The 24,543-nt window shown below is 42.4% G+C and overlaps 1 protein-coding gene across 1 annotated transcript in view; it reads left to right on the top strand.

Annotated features, from left to right (window-relative positions):
- LOC135528563 (beta-citrylglutamate synthase B-like) overlaps positions 1 to 24,311 on the top strand; it is a 43,536-nt gene extending 19,225 nt beyond the window's left edge. The window contains exons 4-5 of the mRNA XM_064957734.1: positions 15,933 to 16,136; positions 19,137 to 24,311. Coding sequence (XP_064813806.1) covers positions 15,933 to 16,136; positions 19,137 to 19,648 — 716 coding nt within the window. The 3' untranslated portion in view covers positions 19,649 to 24,311. The remainder of the gene's footprint in view (positions 1 to 15,932; positions 16,137 to 19,136) is intronic.
- The last annotated feature ends 232 nt before the right edge of the window (positions 24,312 to 24,543 follow it).

Below are 24,543 nucleotides of genomic sequence, written 5' to 3'. Positions count from 1 at the left end.
TCACAAACAGCAAGCAATGCAGATGTAGAAGCACGGTGGCTAGGAAAAACTCCCTAGAAAGACAGGAACCTAGGAGGAACCAAGCTCTGAGGGGGTGGCCAGTCCTCTTCTGGCGGTGCCAAGTTGAGATTATAACAGTACATGGCCAAGATGTTCAACCATTCATAGATGACCAGCAGGGTCAAATAATAATCACAGTGGTTGTAGAGGGTGCAACAGGTCAGCACCTCAGGAGTAAATGTCAGTTGGCTTTTCATAGCTGAGCATTAAGAGTTAGAGACAGCAGGTGTGGTAGAGAGAGAGTGTTGAAAACAGCACGTTCGGTGAATAGGTCAGGGTTCCATAGCCGCAGGTAAAACAGTTGAAACTGGAGCAGCAGCACGACCAAGTGAACTGGGAACAGCAAGGAGTCGTCAGACCAGGTACTCCTGAAGCATGGTCCCAGGGTTCAGGTCCTCCGGGAGGGAGAGGGAGAGCGAGAGAATTAGAGGGAGCATACTTAAATTCCTACATGACACCGGATAAGACAGAAGAAATACTCCAAAAATAACAGACTGACCATAGCCCCCAGTCACAAACTATTGCAGCATAAATACTGGAGGCTGAGACAGGAGGGGACGGGAGACACTGGCCCCGTCTGACGATACCCCTGGACAGGGCCAACCAGGCAGGATATAACCCCACCCACTTTGCCAAAGCACAGCCCCCACTCCACTAGAGGAATATCTTCAAACCACCACTTACTACCCGAGACAAGGCTAGAGTATAGCCCACAAAGATCTCCCCCACGGCACGAACCCGAGCGGGGTGCCAACCCCGGACAGGAAGATCATGTCAGTGACTCAACCCACTCAAGTGATGCACCCCTGCTAGGGACGGGATGGAAGAGCACCAGTAAGCAAGTGGCTCAGCTCCCGTAATAGGGTTAGAGGCAGAGAATCCTGGTGGAGAGAGGGGAACCGCAAGGGCGGTTCATTGCTCCAGTGCCTTTCCGTTCACCTTCACACCCCTGGACCAGAATACACTCAATCATAGGACCTACAAAAGAGATGAGTCTTCAATAAAGACATAAAGGTCGAGTCTGTGTCTCTCACATGGATAGGCAGACCATTCCATAAAAATGGAGCTCTATAGGAGAAAGACCTGCCTCCAGCTGTTTGCTTAGAAATTCTAGGGACAATAAGGAGGCCGGTGTCTTGTGACCGTAGCATACGTGTAGGTATGTACTAGAGGTCGACCGATTATGATTTTTCAATGCCGATACCGATTATTGGAGGACCAAAAAAAGCCGATACCGATTAATCGGACGATTAAAAAAAATATTATTGACAATTACAACAATACTGAATGAACACTTATTTTAACTTAATATATTTCACCAATAAAATCAATTTAGCCTCAAATAAATAATGTAACATGTTCAAATGTTGTTCATGTTCATGTTCATTGTTTAAATAATGCAAAAACAAAGTGTTGGAGAAGAAAGTAAAAGTGCAATATTATGTGCCATGTAAGAAAGCTAACGTTTAAGTTCCTTGCTCAGAACATATGAAAGCTGGTGGTTCCTTTTAACATGAGTCTTCAATATTCCCAGGTAAGAAGTTTTTGGTTGTCGTTATTATAGGACTATTTCTCTCTATATCATTTGTATTTCATTAACCTTTGACTATTGATGTTCTTATAGGCACTTTAGTATTGCCAGTGTAACAGTATAGCTTCCGTCCCTCTCCTCGCCCCTACCTGGGCTCGAACCATGAACACATCGACAACAGCCATCCTCGAAGCACCGTTACCCATGCAGAGCAAGGGGAATAACTACTCCAAGTCTCAGAGCAAGTGACGTTTGAAACGCTATTAGCGCACACCCCGCTAACTAGCTAGTCATTTCACATCGATTACACAAGCCTAATCTCGGGAGTTGATAGGCTTGAAGTCATAAACAGCGCAATGCTTGAAGCACAATGAAGAGCTTCTGGTCAAAACGCACAAAAGTGCTGTTTGAATGAATGCTAACGAGCCTGCTGGTTCCTACCATCGCTCAGTCAGACTGCTCTATCAAATCATAGACTTAATTATAACATAATAACACACATAAATACGAGCCTTAGGTCATTAATATGGTCGAATCCGGAAACTATCATCTCAAAAACAAGACGTTTATTCTTTCAGTGAAATACGGAACCGTTCCGTATTTTATCTAATGGGTGGCATCCATAAGTCTAAATATTCCTGTTATGTCATAATTAAGTAAAATTCTGGCAAATTAGGCGGCCCAAAACTGTTACATATACTCTGCGTGCAATGAATGCAAGAGAAGTGACAATTTCACCTGGTTAATATTGCCTGCTAACTTGGTTTTCTTTTAGCTAAATTTGCAGGTTTAAAAATGTGTATTGATTTTAAAGAAAGGCATTGATGTTTATGGTTAGGTACACATTGGAGCAAGGACAGTCCTTTTTCGCGAATACGCATCGCATATATATTATATGCAATGCTGGACACGCTAGATATAGTAGTAATACTATCAACCATCTGTAGTTAACTAGTGATTATAATTGATTGATTGTTTTTTTATAAGACAAGTTTAATGCTAGCTAGCAACTTACCTTGACTTACTGCATTCGCGTAACAGGCAGGCTCCTCGTGGAGTGAAATGAGAGGCAGGTGGTTAGAGCTTTGGACTAGTTAACTGGAAGAGCTGACAGAGTAAAAATATATTGTTCTGCCCCTGAACAAGGCAGGTAACCCACTGTTCCTAGGCCGTCATTGAAAATAATAATGTGTTCTTAACTGACTTGCCTAGTTAAATAAAGGTGTTTAAAAATACCTATTTCCGATTGTTAGGAAAACTTTAAATCGCCCAAATTAATCGACCATTCCAATTAATCGGTCGACCTCTCGTATGTACGGCCGGAACAAATCGGATAGACAGGTAGGAGCAAGCCCATGTAATGCTTTGTAGGTTATCAGTAAAACCTTGAAATCAGCCCTAGCATTACAGGAAGCCAGTGTAGAGTGGCTAGCACTGGAGTAATATGATCACATTTTTGGGTTCTAGTCAAGATTCTAGCAGCTGTGTTTAGCACGAACTGAAGTTTATTTACTGCTTTATCCGGGTAGCCGGAAGTAGAGCATTGCAGTAGTATCATCTAGAAGTGACAAAGCATGGATTAGCTTTTCTGCATCATGGAATTGAAATAGTCTTGATACATTTGAAGTGTAGATACACCTGAGCCAAATACATTTGAACTCAGTTTTTCACAGTTCCTGACATTTAATCCTAGTATAAATTCCCTGTTTTAGGTCAGTTAGGATCACCACTTTATTTTAAGAATGTGAAATGTCAGAATAATAGTAGGGAGAATGATTTATTTCAGCTTTTATTTCTTTCATTACATTCCCAGGGGGTCAAAAGTTTACATACACTCAATTAGTATTTGGCAGCATTGCCTTTAAATTGTTTAACTTGGGCCAAACGTTTCGGGTAGCCTTCCACAAGCTTCCCACAATAAGTTGGGTGAATTATTGCCCATTCCTCCTGACAGAGCTGGTGTAACGGAGTCAGGTTTATAGGCCTCTTGCTCACTCATGCTTTTTCAGTTCTGCCCACATATTTTCTATAGGATTTAGGTCAGGGCTTTGTGATGGCCACTCCAATACCTTGACTGTGTTGTCCTTTTGCCACAACTTTGGAAGTATGGTTGGGGTCATTGTCCATTTGGAAGATCCATTTGCGACCAAGCTTTAACTTCCTAACTGATGTCTAGAGATGTCGCTTCAATATATCCACATCATTTTCCCTCCTCATGATGCCATCTATTTTGTGAAGTGCACCAGTCCCTCCTGCAGCAAAGTACCCCCACAACATTATGCTGCCATCCCTGTGCTTCACGGTTGGGATGGTGTTCTCCGGGATGGTGTTCTCTTGCAAGCCTCCCCCTTTTTCCTCCAAACATAATGATGGTCATTATGGCCAAACAGTTCTATTTTTGTTTCATCAGACCAGAGGACATTTCTCCGAAAAGTACGATCTTTGTCCCCACGTGCAGTTGCAAAGCGTAGTCTGGCTTTTTTATGGTGGTTTTGGAGCAATGGCTTCTTTCTTGCTGAGCGGCCTTTCAGGTTATGTCGATATAGGACTCGTTTTAGTGTGGATATAGATGCTTTTGTACCTTTTTCCTCCAGCATCTTCACAAGGTCCTTTGCTGCTGTTCTGGGATTGATTTGCACTTTTCGCACCAAAGTACGTTCACCTCTCGGAGACAGAACGCATCTCCTTCCTGAGCATTATGACGGCTGCGTGGTCCCATGGTGTTTATACTTGCGTACTATTGTTTGTACAGATGAACATGGTACCTTCAGGCTTTTGGAACCAGACATGTGGAGGTCTACAATTTTTTTCTGAAGCCTTGGCTGATTTCTTTTGATTTTCCCATGATGTCAAGCAAAGAGGCACTGAGTTTGAAGGTAGGCCTTGAAATACATCCACACCTCCAATTGACTCAAATTATGTAAATTAGCCTATCAGAAGCTTCTAAAGTTTCCCGGAATTTTCCAAGTTGTTTAAAGGCACAGTCAACTTAGTGTATGTAAACTTCTGACCCATTAGAATTGTGATACAGTGAATTATAAGTTTGTTAACAATTGTTGGAAACATTTTTTTTGTGTCATGCACAAAGTAGATGTCCTAACCGACTTGCCGACACTAGTTTGTTAACAAGAAATATGTAGAGTGGTTGAAAAACACGTTTTAATGACTCCAACCTAGATGTATGTAAAATTCCGACTTCAACTGTATGTTTGTCAAAAGAGAGATCAGATTCCAGAGTAACGCAGAGGTTCTTCACAGTTTTATTTGAGACGACTGTACAACCTTCAAGATTAGATCAGATCCAACAGAAGATCTCTTTGTTTTTTGGGACCTAGAACTAGCATCTCTGTTTTGTCCGAGTTTAACCTCTTATGGCTGCATCCCTTGTTCTCAATTTCCGCCTAAAGACATACCCTAATCTAACTGCCTGTAGCTCAGCCCCAGAGGCAAGGATATGCATATTCTTGATACCATTTGAATGGAAACATTTCTGAAGTTTATGGAAATGTTAATTGAATGTAGGAGAATATAACACAGTAGATCTGGTGGAAGAAAAGAGAAAGAAAGAGCATACGTTTTCAGTTGTTATTGTTGTAGCATCATCTTTCACATGTACTAGAATAGCCACACAGTCAGATAGGATGCTGGATATAATTTTGATGGATAACACAAGAGGGCACCTGTAGGTGTGCAAAGTTTCAGACTTCATAACTTCAGACTTCATAACTTCAGGAATGGGTGAGCTACCTGACATTTAGCATGAAGTCACCCAGGTGTCCCACATAAGTTGGCCAAATGTACTCAAGTTGCCGAATTGGTGAAATGACCTATAACTATATACAACATATCAAACAGCAATTCTAACACACACAACAACAACAAAAAATCTAATATTTTTTTAAACAGTAGACCCTTTGGAAGTCCTCCACACAATATTTTGCTGCCTGTGCCATGTCCCATAGCAGGCTCTTTCTGATGTAAAGCAGAGGCAAACTGAACAAGTGGTGCAGATCATGCGACACAGAACACAACAACGCCTCCATGTTGTGCCCTTTTGGCCCTGAGGCACAGTCATGCCTGCAGTAATGAACTGTGGCATATGAACACCACTGGAGGCAGGAGTAGAAGGGGCAGAGGTAGAGCGGGGAACTTGGCACCGGGGGCTCCCAGTCGGAGTCGCTATTACTGTGAAAGAAAATATTTAAAAAAATATTTGTATTGTATGAGCCTTTTATCATCACATAAAATAAACAGATATGTATTGTATAGAGCAGAGGGAACAGTCAATAAGGTGAAGTGCTGTTCCATTCAACTCCGGCCATTGTTGTGGGCCTGCCCTCCCCCGAACATCACGCAAACAGCTATTTCATATGGAAATAGGGAGGAGTAGCAGGCGCAGTGGCCATGTGTGTGTTTGCTGTTCTACTCCATTCCATTTGAATAAAAAAAATGGAAAATATATCTGACATATATATACACAGTGGGGCAAAAAAGTATTTAGTCAGCCAACAATTGTGCATGTTCTCCCACTTAAAAAGATGAGAGAGGTTCATCATAGGTACACTTCAACTATGAAAGACAAAATGAGAAAAAAATATTTTTAATGAATTTATTTGCAAATTATGGTGGAAAATAAGTATTTGGTCACCTTCAAACAAGCAAGATTTCTGGATCTCACAGACCTGTAACTTCTTCTTTAAGAGGCTCCTCTGTCCTCCACTCATTACCTGCATTAAATGGCACCTGTTTGAACTTGTTATCAGTATAAAAGACACCTGTCCACAACCTCAAACAGTCACACTCCAAACTCCACTATGGCCAAGACCAAAGAGCTGTCAAAGGACACCAGAAACAAAATTGTAGACCTGCACCAGGCTGGGAAGACTGAATCTGCAATAGGTAAGCAGCTTGGTTTGAAGAAATCAACTGTGGGAGCAATTATTAGGAAATGGAAGACATACAAGACCACTGATAATCTCCCTCGATCTGGGGCTCCACGCAAGATCTCACCCCGTGGAGTCAAAATGATCACAAGGACGGTGAGCAAAAATCCCAGAACCACACGGTGGGACCTCGTGAATGACCTGCAGAGAGCTGGGACCAAAGTAACAAAGCCTACCATCAGTAACACACTACGCCGCCAGGGACTCAAATCCTGCAGTACATGTCCAGGCTCATCATTGCTAGAGAGCATTTGGATGATCCAGAAGAAGATTGGGAGAATGTCATATGGTCAGATGAAACCAAAATATAACTTTTTGGTAAAAACTCAACTCGTCGTGTTTGGAGAACAAAGAATGCTGAGTTGCATCCAAAGAACACCATACTTACTGTGAAGCATGGGGGTGGAAACATCATGCTTTGTGGCTGTTTTTCTGCAAAGGGACCAGGATGACTGATCCGTATAAAGGAAAGAATAAACGGGGCCATGTATTGTGAGATTTTGAGTGAAAACCTCCTTCCATCAGCAAGGGCATTGAAGATGAAACGTGGCTGGGTCTTTCAGCATGACAATGATCTCAAACACACTGCCCGGGCAACAAAGGAGTGGCTTCGTAAGAAGCATTTCAAGGTCCTGGAGTGGCCAAGCCAGTCTCCAGATCTCAACCCCTTAGAAAATCTTTGGAGGGAGTTGAAAGTCCGTGTTGCCCAGCAACAGCCCCAAAACATCACTGCTCTAGAGGAGATCTTCATGGAGGAATGGGCAAAAATACCAGCAACAGTGTGTGAAAACCTTGTGAAGACTTACAGAAAACGTTTGACCTCTGTCATTGCCAACAAAGGGTATATAACAATGTATTGAGATAAACTTTTGTTATTGACCAAATGCTTTTTTTCCACCATCATTTGCAAATAAATTCATTAAAAATCCTACAATGTGATTTTCTGGATTTTTTTCTCATTTTGTCTGTCATAGTTGAAGTGTACCTATGATGAAAATTACAGGCCTCTCATCTTTTTAAGTGGGAGAACTTGCACAATTGGTGGCTGACTAAATACTTTTTTGCCCCACTGTAGGTGTAGTTATTAAAGTGACTATGCATAGATAACAGATAGTAGCAGCAGCGTAGAAGAGGGTGTTTGGGGGGGGGAATAGTTTGGGTTGCCATTTGTTTAGCTGTTCAGGAGTCTTATAGCTTGGTGGTAGAAGCTGTTCAGAAGCCTCTTGGACCTAGACTTGGCACTTGCTACTGCTTGCCATGCGGTAGCAGAGAGAACAGTCTAGGACTTGGGTGGCTGGAGCCTCTGATGATTTTTAGGATCTTCCTCTGACACTGCCCGGTATAGAGGTCCTGGATGGCAGGAAGCTTGGCCCCGGTGATGTCTTGGGCCGTACGCACTACCCTCTGTTGTGCCTTGCAGTCGGAGGCCAAGCAGTTGCCATACCAGGCAGTGATGCAACCCGTCAGGATGCTCTCGATGGTGCAGCTGTAAAACCTTTTGAGGATCTGAGGACCCATGCCAAATCTTTTCAGTCTCTGGAGAGGGAATAGGTTTTGTCGTGCCCTCTTTACGACTGTCTTGGTGGCCTTGGACCATGTTAGTTTGTAGGTAATGTGGACGCCAAGGAACTTGAATCTCTCAAAATGCTCCACTACAGCCCCGTCAATGAGAATGGGGACGTGCTCAGTCCTCCTTTTCCTGTAGTCCACGATCATTTCATTTGCCTTGATCACATTGAGAGAGAGGTTGTTGTCCTTGCACCACACAGCCAGGTCTCTGACCTCCTCCCTATTGGCTGTCTCATCGTTCTCGGTGATCAAGCTTACCACTGTTGTCATCAGGAAACTTAATGATGGTGTTGGAGTCGTGCCAGGCCATGCAGTCATGAGTGAACACGGAGTACAGGAGGGGACTGAGCACGCACCCCTGAGGGGCCCCCGTGTTGAGGCCATTACTATTTTCATGATTGGGTCAAGAGGTATAGGATTGAAAAACTTGAGTGTCTCCCTTAATCCTAGTTCCTGGTAGTGTTGTGCAGACTCAGGACAACTGAGCTTTGGAGAAATACGCAGATTTAAAGAGGAGTCCTTAATTTGCTTTCTGATGATCCATGATCTTTTCATCAAAGAAGTTCATGAATTTATCACTGCTGAAGTGAAAGCCATCCTCTCATGGAAATGCTTTTTAGTTAGCGACAGTATCAAAAATACATTTGGGATTGTTCTTATTCGCCTCAATTAAGTTAGAAAAATAGGGCACTTCAACATTGTGCGTTACTGTCTTTCCAAGCTAGTCGAAAGACTTCCAGTTTGGTGGATCGACATTTCCGTTCCGATTTTATGGAAGCTATCTTCAGTGCTTGGTTATTTTCTGTATACCAGGTAGCTAGTTTCTTATGACAAATGTATTTTGTTTTTAGGGGTGCGACTGCATCTAGGGTATTACGCAAGTAGACTTTAGTTAGGTGGTTAACCAATTTTTATACTCCAATGTCCTTGGGTAGGTGGAGGGCGTCCAGAAGGGCATCAGGAATCTTTGAGTTGTCTGCGAATTTCTAGCACTGCTTTTGATGATCCTTGGTTGGGTTTTAAGCAGATTATTTGTTGTGATTGCAAACGTAATAAATTAGTGGTCCGATAGTCCAGGATTATGAGGAAACATTAAGATCCACGGGACAAAACTGGTCCAGAGCATGACTGTGGCAGTGATTCCGGAGAGATGTTAGACAAAACCCACTGAGTCGATGATGGCTCCGAAAGCCTTTTGGAGTGGGTCTGTGGACTTTCCCATGTGAATATTATCTGTCATGACTACAAGGTCCGATAGGAATTCAGGGAACTCAGTAAGGAACGCTGTATACGGCCCAGGAGGCCTATAAACAGTAGCTATAAAAAGTGATTGAGTAGGCTGCATAGATGACTAAAAGCTCAAAAGAGTAAATTGAAATTTGTCGTCGTAAATGTTAGCAACACCTCCGCCTTTGCGGGATGCGCGGGGGATATGGTCACTGGTGTAACCAGGAGGACAGGCTTAAGTCATGTTTCAGTCAGACCAATCACATCAAGATTATGATCAGTGATTAGTTCATTGACTATAACTGCCTTGGAAGTGAGGGGTCTAACATTAAGTAGCCCTATTTTGAAATGTGAGATATCACAATCTCTTTCAATAATGACAGTAGTTACATTTTGGTTTCATCAGACCAGAGAATCTTGTTTTTCATGGTCTGAGAGTCTTTAGGTGCCTTTTGGCAAACTCCAAGCGGGCTGTCATGTGCCGTTAACTGAGGAGTGGCTTCCGTCTGGACACTCTACTATGGCCTGATTGGTGGAGTGCTGTAGAGATGGTTGTCCTTCTGGAAGGTTCTCCCATCTCCACAGAGGAACTCTAAAGCTCTGTCAGAGTGACCATTGGGTTTTTGGTCACTTCCCTGACCAAGGCCCTTCTCCTCCGATTGCTCAGTTGGCCGGGCGGCCAGCTCTAGGAAGAGTCTTGGTGGTTTCAAACTTCTTCCATTTAAGAATGATGGAGGCCAGTGTGTTCTTAGGGACCTTCAATGATGTAGAAATCTTTTGGTGCCCTTCCCCAGATCTATTCCTCAACCCAATCTTGTCTCAGCGCACTACAGACAATTCCTTCGAACTCATGGCTTGGTTTTTGCTCTGAAATGCGCAGTCAACTGTGGGACCTTATAATAGGCAGGTATGTGCATTTCCAAATAATGTCCAGTCTATTGAATTGGAGGTGGACTCCAATAAACTTGTAGAAATATCTCAAGAATGATGAATGGAAACAGGATGCGCCTGAGCTCAATTTTGACTCTCAGAAAACTTATGTCTATAAGGTATTTATGTTTTTTATTTGTCATTACGGGATATTGTGTGTAGATTGCTGAGAAAAAGATAATATGTAATCCATTTTAGAATAAGGCTGTAACATAACAAAATGTTGAAAAATTCAAGGGGTCTGAATTCTTTCTTGAAGGCACTGTATGTCCTGCTCCTTCCCTGACTTTTACTAAATGTTTGTATTTTACACTGCTCATATGTCATAATTTATTAAAACGAAAACATTCTACATGCTGCAGTAGGCCTTTAGAATAATGCAAAACATATTCTTGACTCTATCAAATGAACCAAACGATGCCAGCCCACTGAATGAATGACAAATGGATGGAATGGGCAATAATTCACAATCAAATTTAAATTAAGCCAAACTGGAGGGTGAAATGAGGGTGAAGAGGTTGACTTAATTCAGAAAGACAATAGTGTAAAGATGAGTTTGTGTTATGCCTATTTATCAACGTTGGTGCTCATGTTTAATAATTTGACCTTGCAGGTTGATACCATTCTCTTTTACATTGTATAAAGAAGCAGTTATGGGACTGTTTTTACTTACTTTATTACTAATTGAATGTATTGTTAGAGAAAGGAAAACATGCTATGTGTTGCAGTAGGCCTTTAGAATAATGCAAAACATATCCTTGACTCTATCCAACTTGATGAGCAGGAAACAAACAATGACGGTCAGCCTGCACAGCCTGAAACTACACCTAAACTATACCGAAACTATTGTAATAAAAAATAAGAGTTATCTTATAGACAATATTTAAGTTGACAATAATCTGATGAGTGACAATATTAGGCCAATGGTCAAATTGTACATGAAGAGATGGGCTTACTTGTAATTTACAGATGCATGGAAAGTATCATCACTTCATCAAATCATCCTTCATAGTCATTATGCAGGTAAAACATTATGATTTCTATATAGTATCAGAAAGAGCATATTTCCAGTTTCTATTACACGTACCTTTGTCAAATAACTCTCATAATTCAAGAGGTGCAGATTGAACTTTTTCCAAGAATATCTGTGCTGTCCATGCATTCAGCACATGACCAATCGTGTGGCAGCGTTGCTCTGGCTACGAAGCAAAACCGAGTAACATTAGCATATTTAAATTTTTTACATTTTTTATTTATGCAATTCATCCTTTCCAATTGTTCATGCACTGGTGCTTTTGTTTAGGAATGCTGCAAATTATTTCACCTGTGCACCTAGCTGGTTTTATTATATTTTTCTTTTCTACTTTTTCAAATGAAGTTGTAACTGGAATTTATTAATTACTAATCGAATCTACAGAGCTGATCAAATGGATTACACTGTAATGTTTTTATTGTGAGGGAAACGAGAAGAGACTATAGGCCTAAGTGTTTTTCCAGGACTGTAATTTTGCAAAACATATCCTTGACTCTATCTAAACAAATAACTATTTAAAAATTAGTTGAAGTTGAAGTCGGAAGTTTACATACACTTAGGTTGGAGTCATTAAAACTCGTTTTTCATCTTGTTAACAAACTATAATTTTGGCAAGTCGGTTAGGATATCTACTTTGTGCATGACAGGTGATTTTTCCAACAATTGTTTATAGACAAGATTATTTCACTTATGCATTTAAACTGTGCATTTAAACAGCTTGGAAAATTCCAGAAAATTGTGTCATGGCTTTAGAAGCTTCTGATAGGCTAATTGACATCATTTGAGTTAATTGGAGGTCTCCCTGAGGTCTACCTGACAAGACTTCCACAAGTCTGGTTCATCCTTGGGAGCAATTTCCAAACTCCTGAAGGTACCACGTTCATCCGTACAAACACCACAGGATCACGCAGCCGTCATACCGCTCAGGAAGGGGACTCGTTCTGTCTCCTAGAGATGAACGTACTTTGGTGCGAAAAGTGAGGACAAAGTCCACTAATTAAAATTGGCCCTGGCATTTTCGTAAGCGAATGCGAGAGACATTCTGCTCTCTCCCCACCATGGCTTCTCAGTCAGTGTCCCGAGTGTTGAGGTGAGAGGTGTCAACATTCCCACTATCACTGTCATCTTCAGAAGAGTACTGAATGTTATGCTGTAGAGTATAACATAGAGGACTATAGTCAGGTGAAGGAATTATGACTTTTCCATGACAAAAAAAACATGAAATATCTGTTTTCTCATGTTGAGCTTAAATTTAGAGTTCACATGTGAGAATGTTACTTTAATTACAGTCCTTCTCAAATAGTGGGGCGCGCCCCCCTGGGGGGGCTCGGAACGATGCCAGGGGGGGCGGGCACGTGTGACCCCGGCAACATGCTTTTTTTGCACCGAACAAGAACACACAGCACAGAGCAGGAGATATGAAGTGCAGATAACAAACCCTTGAGAGACACCATAGAAAAATATTTAACAGGGATGAAAAGAAAGGTGGAGAGAGACGAAGATAATGAGACAAACGTAAGTCTCCCGAAAGCTAAGACGAGGAAATGTAGCGCTTGGCTTCACTGTGACTACGGTGGGAGACGAGCAAAGACCGGTATGTTTACTGTGTCCTAAAATGTTGGCAGCGGACAGCATGAAGCCAAATAAATTAAGGCGTCACTGAAAGACATTACGCCCCAATCACGCTGATAAGCCGCTTGAGTTTTTTCAGCGAAAACATGCCGAATATTGACAACAATCGTCCCGCTTTGTGAATGCTACTTCAGTAAACCAGCGAGCACTGTTAGCATCATATAAGGTGGCGTACCAAATTGCTCAGTGCAGAAAACCCCCACTCTATAGCACAGGAGCTGATACTGCCTACAGCATTAGACATGGTCTCTGTCATGCTGGAAGTGCTGCAAAAATAAAGCTATCCCTCTGTCCAATGACACTGTCACCAGACGTATAAATGACATTGCTAACGATCTTAAAGAACAGCTGGTAGATAAACTCAAAGACAAACATTTTGCCTTACAGTTCGATGAAGCAACTGACAGACGCTTATGTACGTTTTGACATGACAAACTCCCTGTGTGAGGATCTACTTTTTTGTAATTATGTCAGAGACAGAGCCACAGCTGAAGAGCTATTCAAAATGCTGGACTGCTTCCTGACTGAGAATGGGCTAAAGTGGGAGAACTGCATTGGTGTTTGCAGTGATGGTGCACAGACCATGGCAGGGATGAGAAAAAGACTTCGGGCACTCATCAAGAAGGCCTCACCTAATGCACACTGTGTTATACACAGAGAGGCACTGGCATCAAGGCACCTTTCCTCTGAATTAAGTGAGGTTATGACTGACATTGTAGGTGTAGTCAATTTTATGAAGACCAGACCACTAAAAACAAGTCTTCTCTGCTATCTGTGAGGAGATGGGAGCTGAACATCAAGCTGTGCTGTTTCACAGTGAAGCAAGGTGGCTGTCATGAGGAAAAGTCTTGTCCTAAATTTTTGAGCTCAGAGAGCAGATAAGAATGTTTTCGGAGCAGGAGCACAAGTATGACCTCGCAGAAAAATGTAGTGATGAGAACTTCCTGGCAAAACTGGCCTACCTGAGTGACATATTTGGAAAGCTAAATGAACTAAATCTACAGCTTCAAGGGAAAGATAAACACCTCCCTCAGGTCACAGACAAGATCAGCTCTTTCACTCGAAAGCTTGCAATGTGGGGCAGGCGACTTGATGAAGGAAATACTGATTCATTTGAGAACCTGCATGAATTTGTTGACACTACTGACTATGATTAAGGAGCATATTTCATCACTGATGGGATTCTTTAAAAAGTACTTCCCTGAAAGCAGTTCCCAATATGACTGGGTGCGAGATCCTTTCAATGCACCAGCTCCAACTGGTTTCAGCTCTGCAGAGGAGGACCAGTTCATTGATATGACATCTGACTCCACATTGAGATTGAGGTTTACATCACAGACACTGAGTGAATTCTGGCTGAGTGAGAGGCAGTATCCACTCTTAGGGCAGAGGGCCATGGGCATTCTTCTCATCTTTGTGAGACTGGCTTCTATGCTGTTGCTGTACTGAAGACCAAGTACAGGTCCCAGCTAAACATTGAGCAGGAGCTGAAAGTTGCATTATCATGCTTCAAACCCCGCTTCGAAAAGCTGTGCTCTGCAAAACGTGCTCATTGTAGCCATTAATCCTGACTTCCTCATTTTGATAAAAAAAAATCAGCACAAATTGTTTTATTCATTTTTGTTTTATAGGTCAAAGTTTTTCATATATTGTGCTCCTGAGTTAATGTTGCTGATGAATTTGATTTTTTAAATTTTTTTATTGATTATATTTTTCAGTATCAAATGGTCAAAAAATGTTTACAGTTTAAATAAGGATTTAATTTTTTTTTTAATTTCAGGCAAATTGATGCACGCTCAAGTCTTTTCTGTTACAGACTAAAAAACAATGTTAATAAAGTTATTCTTTGTTGTAAGTTGATCTATATTTCTTTCTTTTATTGTTTTCTTTAATGTTAATAAGGATACAATGTTATGCAGAGGTGTACTTATAACAATTTTATAGACAAATTATACTATTTACAGTCGTGGCGGAGAGTTGGGGGGCGCGAAATGTTTACTTCTTCCTATGGGGGGGCGTAACAGAAAATAATTGAGAAGCACTGCTTTAATATCATGCAAAACTTCTGAAGTCAAGAACAAAAAATATGAAATTGAAAGCAAAACAAACTCAAAACAAAATATTGCACAGATAATTTTTTTATGCAGAGCAAATCAATTGTAAATGGTTACAACAAAATCAGTGATAAAAAGTAAATGATAACGCAAATTAATTAAAACGCCTCCCTCTTTCCTGCAGCTTTCCTTGTCTTTGGTTAAGTGGGAAGTTTTGGCACTGTAACGCTCAATGAGTGAATGGGTGTGGAGTCAGGCGCAGAGAGCAAAGGATGCGGGAAAAACACGCTTAAATGTCCAAAAAATCACAGGAACAAAATAGTATACCCACAAAACAAAATTGTACCCTATCGTGAAAATACTAGGACAGCGAGAAACTCAACAAAACACTAACCACTCTGACACATACAGAATGAACAAGCCCGCACAAACAGAAGCGGGCTAAACAAACTTAAATAACCCCCACCCTAACAACCAAACAAGGAACAGGTGAAACCAATTAGACAAAACCAAACGAACACAGAACAGAGGATCGGTGGCAGCTAGTAGACCGGCGACGACGACGACCGCCGAGCGCCACCGGAACAAGAAGGGGAGCCACCTTCGGTTATATTCGTGACAGGCACATTCATTCCAGCAACATAGCACCTTACATCCCACTGCTGCTTTGCCTCTGATGGAAGTTCAGATGTAGCTGGAAGTGGTAAAAAATAATCATGTGAAAAGAAAAAATAACATTCACAAGGGAAAAACAACGTGAAAAATATACATGTGAATTTTTTTATTGTTCACGTGATTTTCCTCATTCTGCTTTTCTCATTCACTGTCCAGGCCACGAACCATCAATAGCCAAAGTAGATTTTTATTTTTAAAGCGTCTTCTTCATGTAATGAAAAATTATATAGAAATGAAATCATTCTCTCTTGCTCCCCTTCACTCTGTCTCACTCACAGGAAAGGCGGTGTTCCTGGCCAGGGACAAGCACCACCTGGCCGACCTGAGCCACCTGATTCGCCACGACGCTCCCTATCTCTTCCAGGAGTACGTGAAGGAGTCTCACGGCCGCGACGTCCGGGTGGTGCTGGTGGGCGGCCGCGTCATTGGCTCCATGCTGCGCTGCTCCACCGATGGACGCATGCAAAGCAACTGCTCCCTGGGTGAGTGATGCTGGAAAGAGGAGAGGAGGATATTTGGTCACTCTTGGAGGACAATAGGATTGAATGCTTTTTTTGAAATGTACACGATTTGGCTTGTAGCCTTTGTCAGGGTTTTACAGACAGAAAATGAAAGGAGGCTTAAGTAAAAACCCCACTGGTGGGTCCTCTGCAAAGTTAGTCTCCAGTGGTTAGGTCTATCAAATAAAATCAAAGTTTATTTGTCATTTGCGCCGAATACAACAGGTGTAAACCTTACAGCGAAATGCTTACTTACAGGCTCTAATGGTGTGAAAAAAAGGGTATGTGTGTGTGTGTAGGTAAGTAAAGAAATAAAACAACAGTAAAAAGACATTTGAAAAAAGAGTAGCACAGCTATATACAGACACCTGTTAGTCAGGCTTATTGAGGTAGTATGTACATGTAGGTATCGTTAAAGTGACTATGCATATATGATGAACCGAGGAGTAGCAAAAGCGTAAAAAGAGGTGTTGGAGGGGGGATACACAATGCAAATAGTCCGGGTAACCATTTGGTTACCTGTTCAGGAGTTTTATGGCTTGGTGGAAAAAACTGTTGAGAAGCCTTTTTGTCCTAAACTTGGCACTCCGGTACTGCTTGCCAATGCGGTAGTAGAAAGAACAGTCTATGACTGGGGTGGCTGGGGTCTTTGACAATATCCAGGGCCTTCCTCTGACACCGCCTGGTGTAGAGGTCCTGGATGGCAGGCAGCTTTGCCCCAGTGATGTACTGGGCTGTACTCACTACCCTCTGAAGTGCCTTGCAGTCGGGCTCGTTGCTCCTTTTCCTGTAGTCCACAATCATCTCCTTAGTCTTGGTTACGGTGAGGGATAGATTGTTATTCTGGCACCACATGGCCAGGTCTCTGATAGGCTTTCTCATCGTTGTCGGTGATCAGGCTGTTGTGTTCTCAGCAAACTTAATGATGGTGTTGGAGTCGTGCCTGGCCATGTAGTCGTGGGTGAACAGGGAGTACAGGAGGGGACTGAGCACGCACCCCTGGGGAGCTCCAGAATTAAGGATCAGTGTGGCAGATGTGTTGCTACCTACCCTCACCACCTGGGGGCGGCCAGTCAGGAAGTCCAGGATCCAGTTGCAGAGGGGGGTGTTTAGTCCTAGGATCCTTAGCTTGGTGATGAGCTTTGAGGGTACTATGGTGTTGAACGCTGAGCTGTCGTCAATTAACAGCATTCTCACATAGGTGTTCCTTTTGTCCAGGTGGGAAAGGGCAGTGTGGAGTGCAATAGAGATTGCATCATCTGTGGATCTGTTTGGGCGGCACATGCCCGGAGCACACGTCCTGGTAATCCGTCTGGCCACGCAGCTTTGTGTATGTTGACCTGTTTAAAGGTCTTACTCAGGCTACGGAGAGCGTGATCACATAGTCGTCCGGAACAGCTGATGCTCTCATGCATGCCTCAGTGTTGTTTGCCTTGAAGCGAGCATAGAGGTGATTTAGCTCGTCTGATAGGCTTGTGTCACTGGGCAGCTCGCGGCTTTGCTTCACTTTATAGTCTGTAATAGTTTGCAAGCCCTGCCACATCCGACGAGCGTCGGAGCCGGTGTAGTATGATTCAATCTGTATGTAGCCCTGTATTGACGCTTTGCCTGTTTTCTGGTTCTTCGCAAGGCATAGTGGGATTTCTTGTAAGCTTCCGGGTTGGAGTCCCGCACCTTGAAAGCGGCAGCTCTACCCTTTAGCTCAGTGCGAATGTTGCCTGTAATCCATGGCTTCTGGTTGGGTTATGTACGTACAGTCACTGTGGGTATGATGTCCTCAATGCACTTATTGATAAAGCCAGTGACTGATGTGGTGTATTCCTCAATGTCATCGGAAGAATCCCGGAATATGTTCCAGTCTGTGATGGCAAAGCAGTCCTGTAGTTTAGCATCTGCTTCATCTGACCATTTTTTTATAGACCGAGTCACTGGTGCTTCCTGCTTTAATTTTTGCTTGTAAGCAGGAATCAGGAGGATAGAGTTGTGGTCGGATTTACCAAATGGAGGGCGAGGGAGAGCTTTGTACGCGTCTCTGTGTGTGGAGTAAGGGTGACATTTAACATGTTGATAGAGATTTGGTATTACTGATTTAAGTTTCCATGCATTAAAGTCTCCGGCTACTTTGGAGCACCGCCTCTGGGTGAGTGGTTTCCTGTTTGCTTATACAGCTGACTAAGTGCGGTCTTGGTGCCAGCATCTGTCTGTGGTGGTAAATAAACAGCCACGAAAAGTATAGCTGAGAACTATCTAGGCAAGTAGTGTGGCCTGCAGTTAATCACAATATACTCAACTATAGACTGGTTATTGCCAAAGAGAACCAAGGTCAGGGCCAAATCAGTTTTTTTACATACTGATGTTACTTTCAGTGAATGAGATCATTTCTTAAGAAACATATGGAACTGACCCTGAACATGCTATTTCATGTATGTTAGGAAACCACACCAGAACACAGGGGACAGTGAGAGGAGCATTGCACTTGAATTTGGCCAAAGAAGGACAATATAGTTGTCTTGAATGTGACTTTGCTTTTGATGACAGACATGATTATGCTTGTCATAACGTCTTCAGTTTTAGGTTAGCAAACACACTCATGTCTTGTGACATTTTGGGGTCATCAGCCTTCAATTGTTCCACAGTTACATGACATGTGTCACATTGTGTTTTATAACAAAATGTTGTTTGTCCTATGCAAGCATAGATTGTCGGTTGCTCTGGCTTACTTACATAATATATGATTTATTTGTTTGTCCATCCTATTTCTATCTATTTTTCTAAAATAAATACAAATAATTCCACATTTCACAATACATTAAGACATAGTTGGAAGTTGGTCACTGTTTTCTCTGTCCTGTCATTCCTTGCCATAGAGGCCGCAGAGAATGTGAATGTAAGGCACACAGTGAACAGTCCACAGATCGCAGTTACAGGCGTGTCTGTGGTACTGACATACCGGTGTTTCCATTGTGCCCTCCTCTCCCGCAGGTGGCGTGGGGATGATGTGCCCGCTGAGTGAGCAGGGCAAGCAGCTGGCGGTGCAGGTGTCCAACATCCTTGGCATGGACGTGTGCGGCATTGACCTGCTGCAGCTCAATGACGGCTCGTTCGTGGTGTGCGAGGCCAACGCCAATGTGGGCTTCATTGCCTTCGATCAGGCGTGCGGCATGGACGTGGCGGGCATCGTGGCTGATTACGCCCTCTCACTGCTGCCTAGCCGCCTGACACGCAAGATGTCGCTGCTCTCGGTGGTGTCCAGTGCCAGCGAGACTAGCAGCGAGCCTGAGGTGTGCCCGGTGCCCAGCAACGTACTGCCCGAGGCCGTGTGCAACATGAGCGTGGGGTCCACTTCTAGTGAGAGCGACCCCGAGCTGGCCGATACCACCCCGCAGCCCACGAGCCGCCAAGTTGGCTCCAGCCCGGTCCTGCCCAACCTCCCTGACCCGACCTACAACTTCAACACCCTCCTCGCCAACGAGATCAAACTATTGACTGAGTGAGCTGAATACAGCCACGGCACACATGCACACACACAGACACACTTACAAACACACACCTGAACACATGGCGATGGACATTCCTGTTACAGAGCACACACACAAACTCCTATACACGTTATACAGGCAGGATGGTACATGCAAAAGCATGAGCTGAACAAACAAATATTAAATGAAAAATGCCATGACCACAGAAACTGACATTACGAACACGCCTTCTCTTACTAACTCCCCCCATAAACACATAGAGATCTGAGGCTGCTCCCCTGACTCTACTGCTCTTCTCCCCAACTGCGAACAACCCAGTTTTACAACCGCAGGTGGTGGCAGAAGTGGGATCCAGAAGGTTAGATGAATTACTGAATCTTTTTGTTTTCAATTGCATTGTGAGTGTGAGTTGAGTAAGAGCGTTTTTTGGGAGAACCCTAAAGAGCATTGCATACATCAGCACATAGTCAACCGAAGTTTTATTTGTTTGCACCAAAGAAAACAAGTGATGGACAACAATACAGATAAAAACACATTTAAAAACAACTGTTTGCAGGTGTGGTTGGAAGCCCAAGGGCTTATATGAAAATCACGCCAGTCTGTCACCCAATTAAACTGAACACACACTACAAAACTGTATTTTGGGGAATGAGAATGATGCGTGGTAGTCGTTATAGATCAACCACTGAGTAAGTAGCCAGGCCTGATTTACTGGTGGTGAAATGAAGTGTTTTTCAAGTGATTTTCTCCGTAACTGGGTGAGGGGTACATACAGAGGACTAGTTATACTGCCCACCAGCTCCATGTAGCAGAGGACAGACCTGGTTCACCGTCACAGGGACTATTAAGTGCAGATTGGGGTCAATTCCATTTTATACCTCAGTTAAATCTGGAAATGGGATGATTGAAATTGACAAATAAAAAAATCACTGTCACCTTTCATTCGTATTAAATTTACGAATGGTCTGTAATCAAAATAGGACTTACCACCCAATGCTGACAAGGAGCCCCTAAGCACGGGATCATTAGAATAACAAAACTGACCTAGCACCATTGCCAAGAGGCACCTTGTATAGTAACAACACTACACGATACCCTCTCAAGAGATTCCATCTAGAAATGCATAAGCATAGGTCAAGCACAATTGACCCTGAAACTCTAAAATTGAGCGCTACTGTCACTTGGTTTTCAAGTTAATGTTTTTAGCGGCTTGTTTTTATTAGGATTTTACAAGAACAATAGTCAAACGGCGACTCTTTCTCTTCATCTGAAATAAAGCACTTTAAGATAAACCGATGAATTGCGTGGTGGAACTACATACTCGGGAGCAGGTTGACGTTTATTGTCATGAGGGTTGTCCTGGAGGCAGAACTGAGTGATTTCCCCTTTAGATAGGCTAGCTGCAAAGTCAGATTTGTCGATATTGTAAAAATTCTTGAAAAGTAAAATGTGCTTTTTGGTCTCAATTTAGGATTAGAGATGTTATGATTTTATGGCTGTGCTAGCTAGTGACCATTCTGCAGAGCTGCCTCCAGAACAATATTCATGACGAAAAACGATAACCTGATACTTTGGAGGCAAGTTCAATCCGTCTAGAAGCTGTCACTACACCTACAAGAAAAATATACCTCAATACAGAAAACTTCTCACTGCCATAGAATAAACTACTTTGAGTCATACATATCAGCCAGCATCCTTGACTTTACAAGATGTCCCTCCCTTGATACATAGGGCGTAGATATACTGTAGTCAAGTACATTTTTTGTAAATAATAATTTTAGAAGTGTTCATGCTTACTAGTCTCTGGCTGATATGAAAACCATAAGGGCTGAAATAACTAACTTTCTCAACTTAAACATTTTGGTAAACTTGTGTAGAAAGATTGGTTTGTACAGAACTGCAATGTCAGAAATAAATGTTTTACAAAAAACACGAGTGCTAACATTTCTGTGGATTTGGCTAAATGTGTTTAATCAGCCCAATGTTTTGGCCGGTGATGAATTACTGTTTATTCAACTCAAGTGAGGTAATCTTCATAAACGTGTTGTACAAATAAAATGCAAAACAATACTTACTTTTTTTTACAGTGTGTTTGATAGAATGTTACTTTTTTTATTCCTCAAAAGGAAAACTTCTCCAGGGATATCTGTTGGTTACTTGCGGTAAATCTACCACTCAGCCTTCAAAAAATACCTATCCTCTAGGTATTAACTTTGGGGCATCCATCATCAACCAAAAAGCATTCGCTGTAATCATCCAAAGCACAAGCCACTCTACTTTGTGCCACTTAGTGACTAGCTACAGCATAGTGTTGAGGCATATATATAAAAGGCTTCGATGTCAAACCGTTGACTCTAACATAACTCAGGGAAGCAGCCTTGATCTCATCCCCACTCCTAAGGCATGTGACATATCCATCCTAGCTACAGATCTGCCTAAAATGTGTATTGATGACAAACAAAAAAGGATTTGTAACTATTAAAAGATGCGTTGTACCATTAAGGTTAACACTCACTTTTTTTCCTTACTTGTTTTATAATGTTCAGTGTTTTTTCCACTAATTCATTTCTGGTATTTTTTAAGGATGTGGTTTGTGTGCACTTATCTTGTCTCAAATAAAGTGAGGCCGCTGTGAAGCATGGTTTTTGTGGGGGGCGATTTACTAACCAGCTGGAATCTAATGGATCTCCATGAGGAAGATATCACGAGTATGCCAAATGTGAACACTGCAAATCATTTTTGGGAAAGTTTTAGGGACAATGCAGTCAAGTATTTCAGCAAGCTCCACTGGGAGGTAACACCATTTACAGTACTGTGATTTGTCCAACATTATGAAATATCTATTTGAGTAAACTGAATCCCCTGTACTTGAAATAGGGCCAGGGGGTCTGATCATCAATAAGTCTAAGTCACCCTGCTTCCACAGTTTCTGGGTGACTGGTCTACAATTGTTGTTGTCCCTTTTATTTTCCCAAACGTTACGTTTGATGTGTTGTCCTGTATATCAAGCCTGTGTCATTCCACATGTATACTAAAGAGAAGACATCCTAGAGTCTAGACCAGGGGGCAAAGTACGGCCAGTCGGGCACTTCAATCCGTCCCTCGAGACCCCTTTTTTCTCCCCAATTTTGTGGTATCCAATTGGTAGTTACATCGCTGCAACTCCCGTACAGACTCGGGAGTGGCGAAGGTCGAGAGCCGTGCGCTCTCCGAAACACGACCCAGCCAAGCTGCACTGCTTCTTGACACAATGCCCGCTTAACCCGGAAGCCAGCTGCACCAATGTATCAGAGGAAACGCCGTACACCTGCCGACCTCGTCAGCGTGCATGCGCCCGGCCCACCATAGGAGTCGCTAGAGCACGAGGGGACAAGGAATCTCGGCCTGCCAAACCCTCTCCTAACCCGGACGACGCTGGGCCAATTGTGTTCCGCCTCATGGGTCTCCCAGTCACGGCATGCTGTGACACAGCCTGGGATCGAACCCGGGTCTGTAGTGACGTCTCATGCACAGCAATGCAGTGCCTTAGACCGCTGCAACACTCTTGGGAAGCCACCGCAAATTGATTTTAACAAACAATTGGTCCCACAAGAAATGCGGCCCTCCATTGAAATTCAAAATCCCGATGTGGCCCTTGAGCCAAAAAGTTTGCGCACCCCTGGTCTAGACCTTAATACCAGCCATAGGAAATAATGAAGGGATTACCATTTTCTCCAACATATGCATTGTTGAAATAATAATAATAGTCCTAATTACTACATTCATATAACCTACAAAGCATATCTATGATAATTTACTCTATGGTTTAGTATGTGTGTCCAAAAGAACTTTAAATGCCTTATCCCATTTACTTTGTGGAAACTGATAGGGAAACAATGAATGATTCAAATTTTCCTGAAAAAACGGCCCCCCCTACACACTCTTTTTATTCACAAATATGCACAGAATTGGAAACATCTTTGAAAAATGTGGTTGGCGTTGTAAGGCATGAAAAATGTTTTTAGCTTTGATTTAATCTATCCGGTCTTTTCTGATCAGTGTCCACCATAGGAAGGAGACAAAGAACCAATTGACGAGAACAGGTTACACTGCCTAGTCTATATATGACATGGATAAAGCTAGTAATTGGTAAGTAATGACATGGTCCTGGTTTGATGATGTAGCACTCCAGCCTGTTCTGTACTGATGTTAACGTGCTAGTCGGAACAAGGAAACTCGTAAACTTCCGACTTGCTAACTGGTTGTAGTTATACATATGCCGTGTTAAACTAGTTAGCAAATCAGACATTTCCGAGTTTCCTAGTTCACTTGTGGTGAGTGAAGGGTCTGTGACCAAAGTCACTATTTATTTCTGAATTGCTGCTGATGTATATTTGGCTCAATTAAGGAATCCAATGTGTTTCTGAGTTTTTCAGTCTCTCAACACCTGGTAGTTAATCTGAATGCCAAAAACAAGCATGGATGTTAAAATCAACACTAATAATACTAGTAGTGAAATTATTAACATTGATTCTTTGTGTTTTGATATAAAGACATGACTTGTACATATGTAGGACTTGAAAGAGTCCTTCATTTCATCCATCAATGTGTTCAGAAATGAACCTGATGTTTGCTCTAAGGTTTACAATATTGATTGATATATTAAATTGATCAATAAAAAACTGCTTCTGTTATACCACATTTGTTCATGGATCTAATTCAACTTTGTGGGTTAAAATACTAATTAAATATCTTCCATAACACAAGAAATGTCCCCTTCAAACTATCTGTGTGTGATGAAATATTAAAACTTAAATGAAAGAATCTAAATGGATATGACGTTATGGAATGCTAATGTCATGCCCCTAGTCTGCAGGCTACAGTCATGTAAGAATTTTGTTTGAAGAAACAGGGTCAATCGGTGACCACGT

Source organism: Oncorhynchus masou, chromosome 33 (assembly GCF_036934945.1).
Source record: "Oncorhynchus masou masou isolate Uvic2021 chromosome 33, UVic_Omas_1.1, whole genome shotgun sequence".
Taxonomy (NCBI): domain Eukaryota; kingdom Metazoa; phylum Chordata; class Actinopteri; order Salmoniformes; family Salmonidae; genus Oncorhynchus; species Oncorhynchus masou.
This window is presented reverse-complemented; position numbering and strand designations above follow the sequence as displayed.